Below are 21,895 nucleotides of genomic sequence, written 5' to 3'. Positions count from 1 at the left end.
GTTCCATTGAATTGAATTAGAAAAATAAGATATTTATACGGTTAGATACAGAACAGTGAAAAACGAAGGAAAACGCATTCACTTCACTTCACTGGAAAATAAACTCCAAAGGAAAATAATCAAAAATAGAATTAAAAGACTCCATAGAAATGCAATTAACAAGACTCGCTGGAATGCAAGCACTAAAATGAACCAGTAAATGTTGCACGTTTTTTTATGTCAGTGCATGCTTGACTTTTTTTTTTCTAAGAATTTCTTTCAGTCATGATCAGTTACTGTATAATATTTGCTCACCAACTACTGTCAATGTAGTTTAAATTACTTTTAGAATTATGTCAGGTTGAATTCAAGGAATAATGTTCACTGTGTCAGGTCTGTTATTATCGATTCTATTTTGAACTTTTTTCCTTATAAGATATTTGTCTGTTTTAGTTTCGGGCTTTGACAATCTGTGAATAGGGCTCCCATATTTCTAGTAATAATAAAATAAAATAAACGGGCAATCTATGAAATTTACAGTATGTTCGTAGTTATGTACACTCATGTCAAAATGATTGTCGCGTATCTATAACTGTCTTCTTGTAAGAATATAATTTGATAATGATTTTGCAGGGTACTTTTAATACTGATACTATGTGTATAATCGGGAAATGTATATTTGTGGTAAATTTGATAGAAAAAGAATTATAAATACGAAAATTAGAATGAGTAAAACAAAATCTTGTTAAATAGACAAGAAAGATTTTTTTCGTTTTATTGTTTTTACTGTTCTTTTGACATGGAATTTACCACTTACATGTCTTTGCCGATTACACACATACTAACATTATAAGAAGTACCGGACGAATTTGTTATCAAATTATATTGCTACAACAACATATTTATAGACATGCGACAATAATTTTGGACATGAATGTAAGTGCCCCTGATAGAAATATCAAAATTAAATAACAGGTCAGCACTAGAATTAGAGTATTCATATCACTTGAGTGTCGTTCATTATATATACGAATAGTATTAACGATGTTTTGAAGAGAAATCGTGCCATCTGGAGTCTCAAACGATTCCTTCGAGACAGGGGGACAGAGATAAATTCTGATCTGTCCCAACTAAACCGGGACGTCTAAAACCATATTTATAAAGGTCACCAATCAATTTCAGGCCGATTTTAGTTCAAATAGATCAGAGCATACCTGAGTAATAAAAATTTGCAAAGGGACACTGGTATTGGGCTCTCAGGGCCGGTTCTACACATTTCTGAAGTGTAAGCAAACAATATTTAAGCGCACCCATCTAGATCCTGATAAAAGAGTAGAAAGTTGGAATGGACAAAATTCTTCAAATAATTGTTACAGTTGCAAATTTCTTCAATATCTGTAGTCTCTCTGTGAATATAAGGAAAAATGGCGAAATTATAACTAATTGCCTGTGGATGAATACTTAACAAAGTTCCAATTTTAATAATTAATAGCATTTTTATTAAATAAGCACAAAGCACAACTACGATATATATCTAAATCTAAGATGTATTTTGACAAGTACAATTGAAACATAAAAGTCGAGATAGCATAAAACTCATGAACTTAAGTCTAACATTGATTTTGAAAAAGACTAATGCTCTTATGCTTCATTAAAAGCATCTAGTGATACGATCTAATTAGCTCAACATTTCCTTTTCTTTGTTACTGAAAAGTTCATGTTATAAAGACACTTTTCTGGCTTCCAATTGGGCAAAATCTCTTATTTTTGCATCTGTATCCATTTCATTGACTATGTCATTTTCAATGACCATCAAAACTAGTCCATTTAATCGTTCTTGAGATATAGTTGATCTCAAATGATTCTTTATAATTTTAGATGAGCTTGTTTAATACCAAATGACAAAAGTGTGTCTTAATATTTAATTTGTCTTTGAACCAGTCTAAATCAGGTCCCCGTCGCAAACATTCTTTTCAGGGCCTCTTAGATCTATAAAACAATCCAGTCCTTTTATGTCTCTTTCCAATATAGACGTTCGAAATCAGGCAGTGAGTAACGCAATGTAAATGCAAGCAGTGGCGCACCAAGATTTATCTTTTAGATCCGAAGATTTTTCGAAGTAGCCTACAAAATGAAAAAAAAAATGTGTATTTGCCCTCTGAAATTGTGATGATTTTCTTCAAAATTATAAGTTCTGAAGGACCAGACTCTCAGACTATCTCTGTCAGTTCATCCCTGAATACAAGTACTGGTAACTAACAATTAAAACTCTACTTTGCATTAGGACTATTACCAAATGTTTAAAAAAAATCGTTCTATCTAAATTTAATACGATAGAATATATTGATAATGACTGTTATACTGTTATCGATGAACATATGTATACGCTGCTGTGATTGACAGAGTTCTAAAAGAAATTGTTACTTATAATCCTAATGACCTTTCGATTACAGTTACCCTTTCGAGTTATATATGAATATACTGCTTGAAAATTAATTGTGTTCAAACAAATGTTGAAATACATTAAAATTAACTGAGACTCGTAACCGAAGAGGTCGTATTAATTCCATTTTAATTTAACAATTAAAATACTGCAGTCAAGTAAAATAAACTTAGAGCTTCAAAAGTTTGTCGACTTGCAAATGTTTCGTTAACAATAACTGGTGTTGACAACTACCCCACCACAGCATTTGTTTGATTATCACTTTCGGAATTTTGTCTAGAAGCCGAAAGCAACTTCTTCAGAGCTTTCGCTTGGGTCTCATCTTCTTTCAAGTTTGATAGCTTTCTTTTCCGATAAAATGCTTACTTCTTTTATATATTTTTTGATCGTTGGTCATTATTTTTACACCAAAAACAAAGTATTATTGAAAAGTAAAAACACACATCATTATAAATAATAAGAAAACGAAACGACTCAGAATCGAAACGAAAATGTTGGCGAATGACGAATGGACTAACAGACATTAACAAAGTGAGCATTAAGCAGTGGGCAGCAACTGCGAGCCACTGATATTAGAAACTTAAGATAAAATTTCCCTCAGAAATGATCAAAAATTCCATTTGTACAGCCCCTCTTTTCTTCATATTCGCCCCCCCCCCACTTCCTGGACTAATGGACAACAAAAATCTAGTCGCTTGAACTTCGATAATGCGCATATTATTTACGCTGAACGAAGCACTGTGCAGGTACACCATTTATGGCAAGGTGGAGCACCCTTAAAGTGATTTCTTTCTACTGAGATAATGCCTCCCTAACCATAAGCAACACGTACAGTTGATATCCTTTTGTTCGTTGATCCATCCCCATTAGAAAGACATATGTGGCAATTATATTCTCTAGCAAGGTCGTGAAAAGCTTGTTGGGAGAGAAATAAAGAGATGGTGTTGTGGAAAGAATGCCAATGTCTTTAGTCGTACTGCCGTAGTGCTTAATATAACATCTTTTTTAAAAGCTAAATTTCCCTACATTTAATCTCATATTCGTAAAATCTCCCTTTAAAAAAAAACTTTTCTAAATCTCCTTGCACCGCGGGATATTTTTCTTAAGCTAGCACCACTTGTGAGTGTAGCATTGGTGCCAATTGATGCACGAGTCCATTTCAATTGTAAAGGGGTGTTTTACAACTACCCACGCAAAGATTCGCCTTTATTGTGATTTTTATGTATTTTGTTTATATCTCAGTCTGTACAATATTTATTTGAAACTAATTGAAAAATTTTTCATTATAACATTTTCGCTAATAAATATTCACATTTAAAACACAAAATTCATTTTCCAGTTTGGCACCCTTTTCACCTAGTGCCTCCTGCGAATGCGTAGATCGCAGGATTATAGATCCGGCCCTGTGGGCTGTGATGAAGGTTGTCGTATGAACCATGTATGAGTCATGATTAATGTCTTCGTACAGTTTGATAGTACAGGTGGAATATGGGTATTCGCGGAACTATATCTAACATCTATAAACTTCAAATTGAGTGTTTGACTAAACACGAAGATCTCAAAACTATTGCCTCTTTCTTTCTTCACCAAAAGAATTTCCTAAAATAACATTTAGCCTATGTTTCACGCATAATTATTCTACGAAATCTTTGGATGGGTATGAACTTGCTAGCAAATAAACAGCTAGCTACACAGTGTATGAGTGCGAAATACCCAGGTTCAACTTACAATCTAACCTCATGTACTTAGAGTCCGTTGAACTGTAAACCCAAGTCACTGAACTCAAGCCAGAATTTTGGTGGGAAGACATATTTATGAGTTACATCTCCACTTGATCTCTAATCGCAGTAGTTAAGATTTGATTAATGATTTTGAGTTTAACGTCCCTTTCAGCAGCGAGATTATTTGAGACGACTCCTACTGATTAACGCGGAATCCGAACCACATGAGCTCCCACCGGGAATCGAACCCGGGTCTCCCACGCCAAAGGCGCGTATGCTAACCGCTTTCTGTTTATTTAACGAAGTTCTCAATACAGCCTCTGAAACTAAATCACATTGTGATGACCAAAATACTACTACTACTACTACTACTACTACTAATAATAATAATAATAATAATAATAATAATAATAATAATAATAATAATAATAATAATAATAATAATAATAATGAAGGAAATGGAAAACTTCAACCAAATTCTAAAGTTGATGAATCTAACCCGACATTCACCTGGTAAAAACTGAAGTAAAAATTCAGGATTGCTGGTCACTAGTTTCGAATGTGGAACAATCAGCTTGGGAAAAACACGTTGAGCACGATCTGCCCTCACGTTAATTCCTATGCCAATATTTAATTCCTTTTTAACATTAACTTATATTTTGTTTTCCCTGCAGTTAATTGTCTTATGACTGTTAAACATATGAATGTACTTTTTATTTTATTTTCCGTGACTTTCCCTTGCTGTATTGCATCACCAACTATCAGATATGCTGGTAGTAAACTTTTTGGTTCCTTTCGATTAACATTTCATACGGGCAGACTTCCTGTTGCTCAAAAGAAATCAAGATTGCTACTCGACTAAACAGCAGGATGTCTATTAAAACTGCAGAAGACGATGTACTTGTTGCAATTTATTGCAAGTAGTCTAGTTACAGCAAAAAAAAAGAAAGATATGCATATTTTGCTTGAGGAGGAACACCTAAATCAGTCTGTTTGCGTGTCAGTTGGAAGATGCAACGCAAGGACATCCAACATTATTTATGGATTATTATTCTGATTCTTGCTTTCAGCAATAACGGTTATCAAACTTACGTAAGTAATTGACTAGCATATAATCTTATTTACATTAGAAATATACTACAGTGTTTCGTTTATGATTTCTAAATAGTTTTAATCATAACTATTGTAAATATCAGTATTTTTGTTTTACTTATTGTAAAAGTACGAGGCACATGTAAAAAGAAGCCGATATTTAGAAAAAAAAAAACAAGAAAATGATAAAAGAAGAAATGTATTGTGATTGATATAGAAATACATGCCTTGGCTTTTTTGACTAGTCACCATGAATCTCGAGACATTTCTGGCTTCCTTCCGTATACCCTCTCCGTAAAAATCTGCCGCCTGAGAGTGCAGATAGTGCAATGCAAGTCATTTTTTCAGGTGAAGAAAAGGAAATAAATTTCTGGGGGCAAGGTCGGGCTATGATTGAATAGTTCCCATTGAAATCTGATTTGCTCAACAGGACGTACAGCAGTTTGTGGGTGAGTGTTGTCATGGATCAGAAGAATACCAGAGCGTAGCATTCCTCTTCAACGAATTTAGATGGCACGTCGAAGATTATTCAGTATTGCCAGTACACATCTGCTGTAGTTGTTCGTCCTGGTTCCAAGAATTTCACAAGAATCAAATCCTCTTGGTCCCAAAACACAGTTACCATGATTTGTTTGAATTTCTTCGTTTTAGGAGAACCACAGTGCCGCCATTGCATTGACTGGTGCTTCGACTACTCAGTGATGTAGGATATTCAGGTTTCTCACGTCACTATGTGAGAAAAGAAATATCCTATCCTTCTCCCAGCAGGCCAAAAAATCAGCATCAGCTGTCATGCTTTGCTCTTTGTTAGCGTCTGTCAGCCTTTTTGCACCTACCTCAGTTTTAGATAACCCAGCTTGTCAGTCACAATTCGATGGACTGTTTTTGCAGACACTTCTCGAAACTCTTTAGCGAGTTCAGTTATTGTCAACCGGCGATTGGTTCGCACTTTATAGTTAACGCTTTCCACCAGATCATCCGTCTGTGAACATTACGTCTTCCGCTATACTTATCGTCATGAATATTTGAACGCCCTTCCCGAAACTCTCTGCACTATGTCTGAACCTCAGTTCATTCATTACTGTAGGTCCGTAAATGGCACATAATTCCCGATGAATTTCAGCTACGTTTTGTCCGTTGGCGTTCAGAAATCGTATTGCAGATCTCACTTCACATTTGGCAGGATTTTGTATTACGGCAGTCATTTCACCTTTCTGCCATTCGCACGTGCACAACTCCACTCGGGCTATTTTATCCCTGTTACAACTACAGAACACTATGGCATGCTCCTGCGCATGCTCTACTTCATCAGTGTTGACAACACCGCGCAAAGAGTTATCGGCCCTTTTGACATGTGCCTTGTAATTCAACTGGAATTATTTCTATTTGGAGTTACGTTACTTTAGCTGTGTTCAAAGATCCTAAGCTTCGAGAACAAGCAGGATTTAGTTTCGGGGAGGTTCAAATTCAATATGAGGATAAGTTATATTAAAATTACTTCTAAAATTAGACTAAATTTAGAGAAAAGTCTGGATTTCGGGGGGGGGAGGTTGTCCGGATCACCAGAACCCACCCGCTGTGTACGTTTCTGCTAACCCTTGTTGTTGTTATTTGAGGTGACATTGGTTGATTTATACTTATGTCTTTTCTCAGAGGTTATATAGCAGTAGTAGCCAACCCATCGATTGGCAGGTCATGAGGGTCCTCGGAAAATCTGTCTCATATCCACTGCATCGATCATTGATGTTGTTTTATAATCATCTCTAGCGAGGTAGCGAGCAGATGACAATCTTTAGGTTTTTCATTCATTACTCTTTTTGATAAATAAAGTAATTTTGCTTTCAGTCAGCAAAGATAAAGCAATATTTTTAAAAGATAATTTAAACATTGCGGGCTATATGCAGGCAGCCACGACTTCTCCGCAGGGTTGTCCAAACACAACGGGAGAAATCAATATAAGAGATAATAAGGTCTTTCCTACTCACATTTCTCCCAATGTATTTGGACAATCCTGCGGAGAAGTTGTAGCTGGCCTTTTCCGATACAAATCTTTGTTAACTTCAGGAACGTAGTTCTAAATAAGGAAGTTTGCATCTCGTGTTAGTCAGGCTGTTAATACAATGCTAGAAGCTACTGTGCATAGAACCCACTTTGTGTAGTAAAATAACATTTGGGGAACACCGTAGTGTAGTGGTTACAGCGTTGGACTCACATCCACTTGGTACCGAGTCCTGGCCAGTGCTTCCCAATTCTTAGCGTCCACCCAGAGTCGTGAGGTGAACTGAAGATTCACATGAATAGAAGACGTGATGACTGCTAGATCTAGAAAGATCCTAATACGCCTGTTAGAGACAAGGCAACTTAGTGTACTGACCACGTGTTAGTTGCTACGATGGACGTAGTTCAGGCTGTTGATAACAGATGGCATTGGAGCGGCTCAGGCTCACAAAGAGTTGTTGCTTCATATGGTTTGTCTTTTGTTTAACAGAGAATTTAACATTCCAAACTATGAAGTGGTGAAATGTTTGTCGGTGCAGTTGAAACAGTGTGAAGTTTAGGAAAATAAAGGTATATAATGTTATTTATATAGCTTTAAATTAACTTCTGCCTGTAATATACCGTATTTTCCATTTTAGAAGCTTTACTTTAGTAGACTTAAATCCGATTCAAACTACTCACTGAACAAAACAATACGTTTATTCTAAAAATTACTAATGTGTAACAGTTTCAACATCTATAGACTTGGCTTCGTCAGACACTAGATAGAATCCTGGACCCACTACACCGACGAGAGCAGCTAGAGACGTTTCCCAAAAGGGTTTATGCTTGTTGTCGGTTTCTCGTATAGGACAAACTGCGTCTCCGAAAGGTGGAACAAAACACCAAAATCAATGCTGCGTACTACCAAACGCATGTTTATGCAAATGCACCAGCATAAAATTTCAGCATTGTACGGACAAGACGTGAACGAGGTTGAAGTGAAAATATCGATTGAATTATATTGCCGTATGGAACAAGGAACCAGAATTTTGGCAATTCCCTTCTCTGACCTCCCTATCAAGAGTCCAGATGCTAGCCCAATGGACTATTGTGCTTTCGGACTCCTCAAGCGGTACCTGCCCCATCGTCACTGGCCTGTGGAAAACCTGTAAAGAGGAGTGAGAAATGCAATACCCATGGTCCATCTGCAACACAGTGCCTGCAATGGAAACCCCGATACCAGGCAATAGCCAGAGAGGTACCTACAGATCTAACACAATCGGCAGTGGAAATATGGGATTTACTAGGTAGAAGCACATTCAAATTCTAGTCAATGTAAATTAATCAACCTCTGTATGTCTTACAGTACTGCAGACTAGACATTTACCAACATATTTCATATTACGGCCATACGTTTATTAAATTCTCTTGCCAGCGACTCCATAAGTAATTTAGGATTTTTATTAAGATTCCTGATTATTGCTGCTTATAGTTTAGACTTGCATATCTATATACACCGCTTATTTTCCAATTGTTTTCCACACTATTTTTGATCTGTTCAACATTCTTCGCTGTATTGGACAACAAGTGTGGAAAAAACACCGTGTGTTTTTTTCTTGGGTTCTCCCATTTCTCCCCACTTACTTCATTCCACCAGTATCATCCACCTCATCATCGAAGTCTCAGCTTCTGTGCAAAATTGTGAGACATTAAACCAAAAAACACATGGGAATAAATATATGTCTATCAAAATATCAAATTCAAAATAATGTTTTAAAATATTTTTCTGCTATACGTCTATTTAATCCTAATTACTAAATACGTTTACTTTTTTATCTCCTTTCGCGACAATATAAGAGTACTGATTACATGGCCGTGGCATAGTCACATTACGTCAAATCCATGAATGCTGCCCTAACAGCACAACTACATAGCAGGCATAAGCCTATCATGTTCCCTCAGGTACATGGGAATGTGTCCAGTATGTGCCTTATGTACCTCTGAGAGAGAAATCACATGGATGGCAAGTGATAGTCACAGTCTATGTCCGCCCCTAAGCACATGCCTTGCACGTACCTGGGGAACGTGCCTACTGTGTTCGAGGTATGTTCCCTATGCCCAATGCACCACAAAATTACTTCCCTAAAATATGTTAAATCGCCTATATGCGTAATGTGTTTACATTAAGGTGAGTCTAAAAACACTTTATACAAATAAAAAATGTACACCAGTTTGGGCGCAAACCACCAACATTTGGATTACTAGAGGCGCACTCTTCCGACTTGTCCACGGAGACTATGAAGGCAACGTTGCTTGTAGAGAGATAAATTGTTGGGATCTTTAGAATTTGGCTAATCAGAATGCTCCTTTAACCGCGTATAATTGACGATAACAATTTTGGATCAGATAAAATCTACTCCCCATGTAATTTTATAACAAAATGACGAGTGTCTATTTACTTTATTTCATGGTTCTTCCATATTCACTTTAAAATGATCGGCGAAGTTGCCATATAATAAAGTTGATGCGTTTATTGCTTCTAGTATTGTCTGTCCTATAAGTTTATGCATGTTTTCCGCGGGATAGTATCTTGCCCCTTGCTGCTATGAAAATAAAATACTACACATTATCTCATATCATTTCGCCAATAGCTTCCTATTTGCTGATCAGTTAAAACAGTATTTCTGGACATCGCAGCGAAAAATGTATTTACTTTTTCGTGCATTGTACGAAAAACACAAATAGTGGACACAATAAAAACGAAACAAGGAAAATATGCAATGCGATTTAAAGTACGTAAGTACTTTTACTCTTTCGATAAATCACTCAATGTAGCGCTTTCTTTCCAAGCAGGTCTTGATGATGTAATTGGTAACACTGTGGGCTCAAGTTAACGGGGTTCTCAGATCGATTCCCCCTGAAAACATACTTTTTATTTTCCTTACAGCAATAGCAGTTTTTTTAATTACCCAGTCATCCGAGAAAAGGAAATTGTGTAGAAACACAACATTTCACTTTTGTATTCACATTATCGCGAAGAAATATGATCATTTCTTGCAGTTCAAACCGTAGACAATAAGTTAATGAATAATATTTTTGGTCTTTTTATAAACAATTACCTGTGTGATGTCGTTGGAGGAGCTCTAACCTGTAGACCTTAGGGTCGCAAGATTCTGAGGAAAACAGTGTCCATTTATTATTATTATTATTATTAGTAGTAGTAGTAGTAGTAGTAGTAGTAGTAGTAGTAGTAGAATGACAAAAGAAGGAAAGAAAAACACAAAGACATATAGCCGAAGCTATTGATAGGAACAGAAGAGATACACTTTATGTCAGACTCTTTTTAGGTTTACACATGAACATAATAATATTATTATATTTATGGATTGACAGATAGAATTATTATTTTATGAGGACAAGAAATAGAATATAAATATTTGTTAGCTGGTAGCAGTAATGAATTTTGTTTCGCCCATCATCTAGATAGAGTTGATTTTGAGTTTAACGTCCCTTTCAGTAGCAAGGTTATGTGACACGGGACCTACTGTTTAACGTAGAATCCAAACCACATGAGATGCTGCCGGGAAACGAACCTGGGTGCTTTTCTAGATAGGAAGGTGAGGTTACGCCTTGAAGAGAATCGATCTTGTGATGAGAGTTGTAAGTTTGATCACTATTTGTAATTTGTGTTATTCTTTTAATCCTTTATCAACGTTAAATGTCTGTTTAACAAAGAAATCAGTTTCAATGCTCTGACCCTCCTCCCTCGTGGAGTATTCGATAGCAAGGTGCTCTGTAGACCTTGTAATCCACACACCGATTCCCGCGCACGCAGATCCATTTTTACTTCTTGAGCAAAAGTAGACAAGCCAAAAAAAAACAAACCAAGAAGCATGAAGGTTATAGCTAAGAAGTAAGACCGAATCAAAGGTATGGGTCATTACGTGATTTCTTTAAAGAAACAATAAAGTGATAAAAGTTGTATTGTCTGTGTCTAGAAATGAGGTATAAATAAAAGAAGAAACCACACTTCTGTCCAGAGTTTCTGTCGCACGACTTTGAAAATTACGTAAATAAAAATAATTCTTTTTTATGATTGAAAATATTATATGTCTTCTTAGAAATATGCAGAATAAGGAGCCCACATACTTCCAAAATATTTCTGTTAAAAATTCAGAAATAGAGAAGTTTTAAATAATAAAAGAAATTTCCGAAACTTGAAGTTTTCGAGTCCCTCTGTAGTAGGAAGGGAAGAATTTTAATTGTCCTCGATGTTTCTGAATTCATGTCTCTCGATTCTAGGAGTCCTGAAATGTGATTGAAATAGAGAATAAGTCAGGAAGTTTAAAAATGTAGACTGGTCACCTCTGGTGAATAGAGTCCCTGGTTCGATCCCAGCTAGAGCCAAGTGAACTTTGTGGTAGATAGGGTGTGGGGGGTTTCACGGGTTCTCCTGTTTTTCCCCACATCCTTTATTCCACCATGTCATTGCTTTCTCATAACCACCACCTCCTTTACCCTAGTCGGCATAACTATGGGACGTAAAACTTAGATTGCTTTTTCTTTTTGTTTTAGAGGTAAATGACTGAAAGTACAGTACTGTAAATAATTGTAAATAGAATTTTGTATCCTCAGATAAAATAATAGCTTTCAACTCTTCCCGTTGGACTAGCGAGTTGCACGTGCTATTGTGGCGATGAATTTCGGAGATTTCTTTTATTGCTTATAATTTCTTTACTTCTTAACTTTAACAGAAATATTTTTAGATATGTGGTTTCCTTTTTCTTCATATTTCTAAGAAGACATTTAACATTTTCTATCATAAAAAACAGAGTTATTTCTATTTAGGTAATTTTGAAAGACATGTGACAGAAATTCTGGGCAGAAGTATAGTTTCTTCTTTTATTTATACTCCATTCCTAGACACAGCCAAAACAACTTTCCTCCATTTTATTGTTTCTTTAAACAAATGACGTAATAAACCATACCTTTGGTTTGGTCTTACTTCTTAGCTTTAAACTTCATGCATCTGGATTCGTTTTTATTATTTTTTGTCTTTTCTACTTGTGTTCAAGAAACAAAAATGGTTCTGCATGCGCGGGAATCGGTGTGTGGACTACAAGATCTTCAGAGCACCTTGCTATCGAATACTCTACGAGGAAGGATGGCCAGAGCAGAGAAACTTATTTCTTTGTTCAAGAGACATACGCATGTTGTTCTGGCTTCGTTACCTCGATCTGTGTTCGAATTTACACAACTAACTCGGTCTTCAAATTTTACACGTGATTTCGCCAACAAATTATTATTAGCTTTAATGATGTATGGAATGTTGATAAAGCATTAAAGGAAGAACATAAATTACAAATAGTGATCAAACTTACAACTCTAGTCACAAGAACGATTCTATTCAAGGTATCACCTCATCTTCGTATCTAGAAAAAGACCGGGGTTCAATTTCCGGCAGGAGCTCATGTGGTTCGGATTCTACGTTAATCAGTAGGTCCCGTGTCATCCGTTTCAGCCTTGCTGCTGAAAGGGACGTTAAAATCAAAATTAACTCTACCTATCTAGATGATGGCCGAAACAAAATTCATTACTACTACCAGCTAACAAATATTTATACTCTATTTCTTGTTCTCATAAAATTATAATTCTATCTGTCAATCCATAACTGTAATAATATTATTATATTCATGTGTAAACCTAAAAAGAATCTGACATAAAGTATATCTCTTCTGTTCCTATCAATAGCTTCGACTATATGTCTTTGTCTTTACCTTTTCTTCTTTTGTCATAATAATAATAATAATAATAATAATAATAATAATAATAATAATAATAATAATAAATTGACACTGTTTTCCTCAAAAACTTGCGACTTTAAGATCTACAGGGTAGAGCTCTTCCAACGACATCACACTGGTAATTGTTTATAAAAAGACCAAAAATATTATTCACTAACTTACTGTCTACGGTTTGAACTGCAAGAAATGATCATATTTCTTCGCGATAATGTGAATGCAAAAGTGAAATGTTGTTTTTCTACACAATTTCCTTTTCTCGGATGACTGGGTAATTTTAAAAAACTTCTATTCTTGTAATGAAAATGAAAGGCATGTCTTCAGCGGAAATCGATCTGAGAACCCCGTCAAATTGAGCCCACGGTGTTACCGATTACACCATCAAGACCTGGTTGCAAGGAAAGCGCTACATTGAGTAATTTATCGAAAGAGTCCAAGCACTTTACATCGCATTGAATTTTTTCCTTGTTTCCTTTTAATTGCGTTCACTCTTGTGTTTTTTGTACAATGCACAAAAAAGTAAATACATTTTTCGCCACGATGCCCAGGAATACTGTTTTAACTGATCAGCAAATAGGAAGCTACTGGTGAAATGATATGGGATAATGTGTAATATTTTATTTTTATAGCAGCAAGGGGCAAGATACTATCCCGCGGAAAACATGCATAAACTTATTTGACAGACAATACACAATCGCTTAGAAAAATAAGCAACAAATGTATCAAATGTGGGAGATGAATTTAGAACGCGTAAATGGCGCATGCCTTGCACATCTTTTGCTGTTAGGGTATCTGAAACAGTATGTACCTGAAGGATGTACCTAAAACATGACAGATATATGTCCCAAGTGACGACATGAAAACAAATAACTGTTAGAGTGCGAAAATGTCCCTGGTATATAAACGCTACATTTGTAGTACATAGTTGTAGATATCAATTAGGTATAACAAGTACCTAAAGCTGTAGGTATCTGAAGTACATACTTAGCATATGAATATCATATGTGCCAAGTGTCGGGTACCTAGAAAGTAGCTGGGACACCTAAATTGCACATGTCTAGCCCATCTTTTGCTGTTAGGGGGAAATCAAAAGTGCGGCACCTTTATCCCCACATGCAACCCTTAGGCCTTCATGCCTATCCCGAAAGGGAGAAAACCTTTACTAGTTCGATTGCAGACCATGGTATAAGCTACGGTCTATCAGTAATAAAAAAGTAATTACACTTACGAGTGCTTTCAATTATTGATATTCTTGCGGATTGTTGTTCTTACTGTTGATAAATATTTGATTTCCAACATACTTAAACTATTGATCAAAATACTAGTCAATGAGAAAGGAAACTCGCTGAGTTAGTGATGCCCCATATCTAGCCTTATTAAATGGAAAATAAAGAAAAAATGTGTCAAGTGTGGGGTTAGAACCCATGCTCCCAATTGGGAACCAGAGCTTAAATCTGGCGCCTTAGACCGCTCGACAAGATTATCCTACCGCACACTTCTCACAGTAAGAGGAGGACTGTATCCCTTCTTTTAAACTTCAACTTCTTATTACTAAGTTCAGAAATCTACTTTTGCTTTATGTATTTTGTACTGTAAAGATTTTCAGTATCATTCCATTCTATGGTTCCTATGGTTCATTCCATACAAATAGTTGGTCTCACTCCAAGATAACGAAAGCAGATTTTTTTTTACCCTCTCATGCTTTAATAAGTATATAGGTATTAAGTAAGTGTGTAAGATCGAAGCGCTAAAGAGTAACACAGGTTTAGAAAAGTTGTAAAGTGCTTTATTCTCTATAATTTTTAATAAAGAAATTGAGAGCCAGGATGAGCCATCTCCACCAGCAATCGAAATTGAGAAAAAGTAACTGTTTTACATGTGTAGCATCTACAATACTCTCATCTCCAAATACGTTGTTTTCTATAGATAAGAAAATTTCAAAGTTTATATATAAAATTGGAATATCAATATATATATATAGGTTGAATTAAATACAAAATTCGATTCTTCAGTTTACATGAAAGATATAGATATCCCAAATTGGCTTTAAATCTTTCAGTATTGGGTATAGTTATTCACTGCAAGAAAATTAATTTAATTATGCAAAACTCAAGGTTCGATTTCACACTATGTGAGGCTCGAAGTACACAAATGCTAAGACTTTCTTTAAGACTCTGCTAAAACTTTCTTCAAATATACTACTTTCCTGTTCTCTGACAGGACTTCACCAGTTACCTTAGAATCATTTCTATTGTCACTTTAATTCAGGACTTGCAATTTACATGAGAGGCACGGTAGCTGAATGGCAGAGCATTGGCGCCTTACTGCGAAGTGACTCTGATTCGATTCCAGACCCATGTGAGTTTGTAGGAGATAACATCGTGTCCGTGGATTTTCTCAGAGTTCTCCTGTTTCCTCCTACATCCTCATTCTACCAATTATTTCATAATATTTACTTTCATGAATCATCCGTCTCCTTTCACCTTAAAGGACATAACCGCAGAATGAAAAATCATATGAGACTTCGTTTATATTATTATTATTATTATTATTATTATTATTATTATTATTATTATTATTATTATTATTATTATTATTATTATTATTATTATTATTAAAATTTACAAGAATTGATCAATTCACCGATTGTGAATATTTACCTTGAAAACCGTTAATATAGCTATTTGTTCCTATCTGTATAGATTGCACGCTGTCCCATACAAGTGCATTTTAGGATCAATCCTACGATAATGTTTGCTAGCCCACTAGTTTTTAAGATTGTCTTTCTCTGTTGACTTTTCTAGCTTCGATAATGTTCACTATTTCAGGGATCATATCAAACTGAGAGCTTTTTACTGCAGTGGGTTCCCAACGCATGTATCGCGATACACTGGTGTGTCACGCAGTCCCCTTGGATGTGTCATGTAGAGACCTGCACGGGCCGGGCTTGGGCGGGCCGATTCTGTTATTTCTTTGGGCCGGGCCGGGCTTGGGCGGGCCGACACTGTTGTTTCTTTGGGCCGGGCCAGGCTTGGGCTGGCCGACACGATAATTGGAATAAAGCCAAATGTTGAAGAATTGTGTCCGTGAAAAATGTTACAAAGAATGCAATAGCTATTTACAGTTTGTGTTGCTTAGCGGCTCCACTTTCACTATAAAGGATTGCAGGCATTATGAGGTAAATTGAGCTTTGACCTTGAACTTCACTGAACTCAAAATATAACAAGAAGGGGAGGGAATGTTTTGCCTGTCGCTAAACAATATCTTCACTTTATGCTAAAAATCAATTAAGTTAGATTTTTGTTACAGGGAATGGAGTTTTTGTTCTCTCGATGACAGGCAAAGTTCTAAGAGGCAATGGTACCATTCGAGAGGCAAGCGTCAGGTTGTGAACCAGAGTTTAGAAAATGTTTCTGAGGGTTAGGTCAAATTTTGAGAAAGATTCGGGCTTGAGCTAATTTTTAAAAAAATTTATCGGGTCGGGGTCGGGCCAAAAACTTTTAAAATTTATCGGGCCCGGGCCGGGCTTGGGCCAGGAATTTTGAAAAACTTATCGGGCGGCCCGGACTCGGGCCGAAAATCTCCAAAACTCGTACTAGGTACGTCAGGCACGTAGCCAAGGGGTGGGTCTGGGGGGTCCGGACCCCCCCTTCGGGACCAGAAATAAAAAAAATAAGGAGGGATGAAACAAAAAGAAACAAGAAATAGGAAGAATCAGCGTTAAAAATGAAGATAAAATATAAAGATAAAAATAAACCTAAAAATAAAAATAATTTTTTATCATCGCTTCCCTGTAGTATCAAACATGTTATTTCGAAAACAATTTTCTACTGCTCCTTTAACTTGTCATTTGGAACAGACAGTAGTTGACGGAAAAATAAAACAAAAAAGTTATGTGGAAAGCAAATCCTCTTAACATTTGATTTAACAGAGAAAGGAACGCAGATATTATAAATATTTTACAAGACATTATTGGATAGTACTTTTTTTTTTAATAGTTGAGGTCATAATGAAAGGAAAATTGTTACATTTGGATAAACAGAAGAAGGAACGTAGATATTGTAAAATTTTTAAAAATATTTTTTTTAAATATTCTTTTATTCGAGATTTCTTCATAGTTTGTTACTAAAATACTTACTACCATGCATGGGCGCCGATCCTGGGAGGCCGAGGGAGCCCGGCCCCCCAAAGGTCATGTGGGCTCTCTTGTTATATTTATGAATATATAATATATTGGCATAATTTGAATGCAATTTGTCTTAAAATCCTCATATATGCCTTCTGCATCTGAATGGACCCCCCCCCCAAATTTACAGAGAAATCGGCGCCCTTGCTAACATGTCCTAATTTTAAAGTCTTAACATACCAATATATGTTACTAGTAAAATAGTTTAAATTGATCAAGCCCCTGGTGTGATAACCACAATATTTCATATCAAACTCCCCCCCCCCCCATCACGAAATCCTGACTAAACGAACCAATATATGTTACCAGTAAAATAGTTTAGAATAATCGAACTCTGGTGTGATAACCACAGTATTTAATGTCTCGGACCCCCCCCCCTATTACGAAATCCTGGCTACGTGCCTGGGTACGTTCGGCCTGGATTGGGCTCGGGCCGAAACATTCGGCCCTTGCAGATCTCTAGTGTCATGAACTTTAAGAATTTAACATCATGGAGCATTTAATAACATAGGCCTGCGAAGATTTTCCTGCAAGAACAATTTTATACAATATAAGTTAGATTTGGTGTTCTTATGTATAAAACAATACCAGTTGTTGCGTAACATGGATAGATTTTTCGCAACTCCCTCGCATGTATGGGCGATAACGAATGGAGCATCGTTATCGCCCATAAGGTTTGTATGGGTGTATGGAATGCAGGTATGAAAATGTCTGATGTAAAAGATTTTATTTCTTCCGTTGCGGAGAGGATTAAGCAAATGATCAAATAGAAGAGTGGTAGGTCGCGCATGAATACCTAAAATCAATTTTGAAACATACTGTACTAGTCAACGCCAGAAGCAGCAACAATGCTCTGAACTACAAAGTGTCAAAAGCAAGTAAGTGTGTCACGATGCCGTGGGTTTAAGTATAGTCTATCGTCAGTTGAGAAAGGTTGAAAACCATCGCCTTATGTTACAATAGTAGGTACGCTAAGTGTCTTAAGGAATTCACAAGGTGTTTTCATCCGCTTTTATTTCAACACTATCAATCAATTATCTCGTTGCCGGTGACTGTAATCAGTAAATAACTGGTTTTTAAGCTTCTTTTCTTTACAGACATTTGGTACTATTTACAGCGTAATTGCCATTCTTTTATTTCCTTGCTTAAGAATAATTGAAATTAGTGATATCCAATTAATAACCGGAGCATTACAAAATAACAGCTATTGTTGAATGGTCATAAACAATTCATTTTCTTAATTTTTAATCTTTAATTCATTTTCTTAATCTTGATGTACGTTTCATGGAGTCCAAACCGATTCGGATTTGTTGAATGGTCATAAACCATTCATTTTCTTAATCTTGCTGTACGTTTCATGAAGTCCAAACTGATTCAGGTTTCAGTTAGCTATATTTCTACTTACACCCCCACACACACCTACACATGCCCCCATATATATATATATATATATATATATATATATATATATATATATATATATATATATATATATATATATATATATATATATATCCGGTACTAATAGCCTTATCTTGCAGAGTGGATTTGGTAAGTGAAGGTTAAAGAAAATATTTTCAGTTAAAAGGGAAGTTTAAATTCAATTATGTTACGATGACCAGTTACACACATCCTATTACATATGAAATTAGAAAAGAACAAATCGTTCGTTTTTATTTACGGGCAGAATAGAATACATTCATTCGCTGTCATTTGGTAATGAACTGATTTGAATTATATCCAGAAATGTGTTAGTCTGAAACCACTGTATACAGTTATTTAGCGCGAAGTTTGTGAACCTGTTTTATTTTACGTACTTTCTGAAAAATTAGTGCACGACGGGTAGGATCTCTCAGTTTCAGCAGAGTTCTTACTCTTATGAATGTTTACAATTAGAAATATAATTTTACAATGGCGTATACTCTATTATATGAAGTTTCATTGATCTAAATACTAGTGAATAAGAAAGCAAAATCCGCTGTCTTAGTCATTCAGCTGATAAATGCAGATGAAAAGAAAAATGTGCCAGGTGTGGGGTTCGAACCCACGCTCCCTACTGGGAACCAGAGCTTAAATCTGGCGCCTTAGACCGCTCGGCCAACCTGACCGTGCATTCTATGATTCACTTCTAAATGTAAAGTAGTACATTTTATTAGTTTTTATTTCTAGAAAGCTTAAATTATAATTCAGAAACCAGTATTTATTTGACCTATGTTGTTCCTGCATATAGATGAAACTACGTTTTATACTAGCCTCTATTTTGTTTCGTTAATATTTTCTTGTTTCGTTAATTTCTTGTTTTCAGTCGTGTAAGTCCATATCGAATTAATTCCAAATTTATTTAAGAGAGGTATGCTCTCACTCAATAATTAGTTTCCGAGGTTTTAAAACAAATGCATTTAAATTAATTGATTTATTAGACTTCAGAACTTGGCTATTAATTTAAGTACCGGAAGTCTTATAAAATGGCTACGTTCGTCTGTTTGTTGACAGGCAGCAAAGCGTAAACGATATAAAGTGACAAACGGTTTGTTGATATAGTGTTCGAGAATAGATTCAATCTCCACCATTAGTTGTCTAGTCAACCGGAAGTGATACCTAAATTCAACATTAATCACCATAAACAGAAAACGGGAACAGATAGCAAAAAGCTGTTTTCTTATATAGATTCAGCAACCCAAGAATAGCTTATGTCTGCGCTCTCATCTCTTTACTGCAATCGGAAGTAATTAAAAACTAATATTATTTCCGTTTCCAATATTGATTTTCATACAGCAGAAACCATAAGAAAAAGCGGTTTTCTTATGTGAATGCAGTGCCCCTAGAAACAGGTTCTGAATAGAGCGAAAACTATATAAGATAGTAAGAAATGATTTTTGTATATGGATTCAACCTTTAATCTTTACCTCTGTTCCTCTATTCAAACCGGAAGTGGTGGCAACTACGATTTCCGGTTTCAACACTGGTCACAATAGATCAAAATGGATATGGATTGGGGGTCAAAAAATAAGCTCTGTTTTTCGCTCTTATTTATCTAGAAAAAGAGGAAGCTGAATAACTTCTGGTTTCGATCCTAATTTCCTTACAGCAAAAAAGGTAATAGGTAACGAGAAAATATTCGTCTATATAGATTCAGCTCTCAAGAACAGCTTCCATCTTATCTCTCTATTGCAACCTGGAATGATTATTGCGGTTTCACTATGAAACTTGCGTAATTTAAAATTCTGCTGCAATTATTCCGCAATGTTAAATGCAACTCGTTTGTTATTTAGCTGTAACTCATACAATCACATCATAATTTTTAAAGAAACCCATACTTTCCTAATTTAAAAAAAAAAAAACAAAATCATTGGTTGCAACTCTCAAGCTGTAAAATTGAGTTTTTCTGTTAAAAATAATGTCCACATTTTTGTAAAAGAAAAAGATAAAGTTATGTGTTTAATGCATGTAACACACAGTCGGAAGTTTTAGAATCTAAAAATCATGAAGCATTTAATAATTAGTTAAAATCAATTTTGAAACAGACTAGCAATCAATGCCAGAAGCGGAATGCTCAGAACTACATAGTGTCACAATTTCCTACAAACTTAAAATCTTATGCTATTATAATTTTTATTATGAGTAATAAAAATCAAGTACATCTTAAGAGTGTCGCGATCTCCTGGGGATTCAGCAAAGTGTGCCGTTAGTTAGAAAGGTCGGGAGCCATTGTCTTAAGGAATTCACAAGGTGATCTCATCCCCTTTCATTTCAACACTTTCAATCAATTATCACGTTGCGCGCTGACTGTGATCACTGAACGATTTGTTTATTTCAAGTTTCTTTCTATTATAGTCATTTGGTATTACTAATGACATAATCCTTACTATCTTATTTCTTTGCTGAAGAATAATTGAAATTAGTGATATCCAATTAATAACCGGGGCATTACAAAATAAGAACTACACAGTGTTTGGAGGGTAATTTTTAAATTTTTCTGTTTCCCTGAAGCTCCGATTTACTGAATGGTCATAAGTCATTCATTTTTTTAAATCTTGCTTTTCATTTCCTGGGATCCAAGCCGATTCTGGTGTCAGCTACGTATATTTTCACTTATATGTATCCATTTTGCAAGATAAGGATATTGGAACCGGATATATATATATATATATATATATACCCGGTACCAATATCCTTATCTTGCTGAATGGATTTGGTAAATAAAGATTAAAGAAAATATTTCTAGTTAAAAGTGAACACTAACAAACTGTTTGCTGAGCAAAACAATATATTCACAATGAAAAAACTATCTACGTGTGACAGTTTCGCCAACTAAGACTTTGGCTTCATCATACACTATTAAAGAAGAGATAGAGCCTGATGTGAGGAGATAGTTTCTGATGAACCTGAAGTGTTAGTTAGCGAAACTGTAACACGCATGTAGTTTTTAAATGTGAATATATTGTTTTACTCAGCAAACAGTTTGTTTGTGTTTAATTATATACAAAGCAAAGCTTCTACTTGTGGAAAATATTACAATTAAAACTGAAGTTTCAATTCAGTTATATTATGATGGCTAGTTACACTCTTTCTGTTAAATATGAAATTAGAAAAGAACAAATCGTTCATTTTTTATTTACGGGTAGGATAGAATATAGTCTACTCGGTCGCCGTCATTTGAATTATATCCAGAAATATGTTAACCTGAAACCAC

The 21,895-nt window shown here is 35.5% G+C and overlaps 1 protein-coding gene and 1 non-coding gene across 2 annotated transcripts in view; one reads left to right on the top strand and one right to left on the bottom strand.

Moving 5' to 3' along the window:
• The first annotated feature begins 4,974 nt into the window (after nt 1–4,974).
• Nucleotides 4,975–21,895, top strand: part of LOC145684777 (trypsin-1-like) — a 72,640-nt gene continuing 55,719 nt past the window's right edge. The window contains exon 1 of the mRNA XM_081757149.1: nt 4,975–5,235. Coding sequence (XP_081613275.1) covers nt 5,155–5,235 — 81 coding nt within the window. The 5' untranslated portion in view covers nt 4,975–5,154. The remainder of the gene's footprint in view (nt 5,236–21,895) is intronic.
• On the bottom strand, nt 19,226–19,309 carry TRNAL-UAA (transfer RNA leucine (anticodon UAA)). The gene has a single exon. It is a non-coding gene; the product is annotated as a tRNA-Leu (tRNA).

Source organism: Thermobia domestica, chromosome 5 (genome assembly GCF_964235325.1).
Source record: "Thermobia domestica chromosome 5, izTheDome1.hap1.1, whole genome shotgun sequence".
NCBI classification, from domain to species: Eukaryota; Metazoa; Arthropoda; class Insecta; order Zygentoma; family Lepismatidae; genus Thermobia; species Thermobia domestica.
The sequence above is the reverse complement of the archived record's forward strand: the minus strand, read 5'-3'. Positions and strand labels throughout refer to the sequence as shown.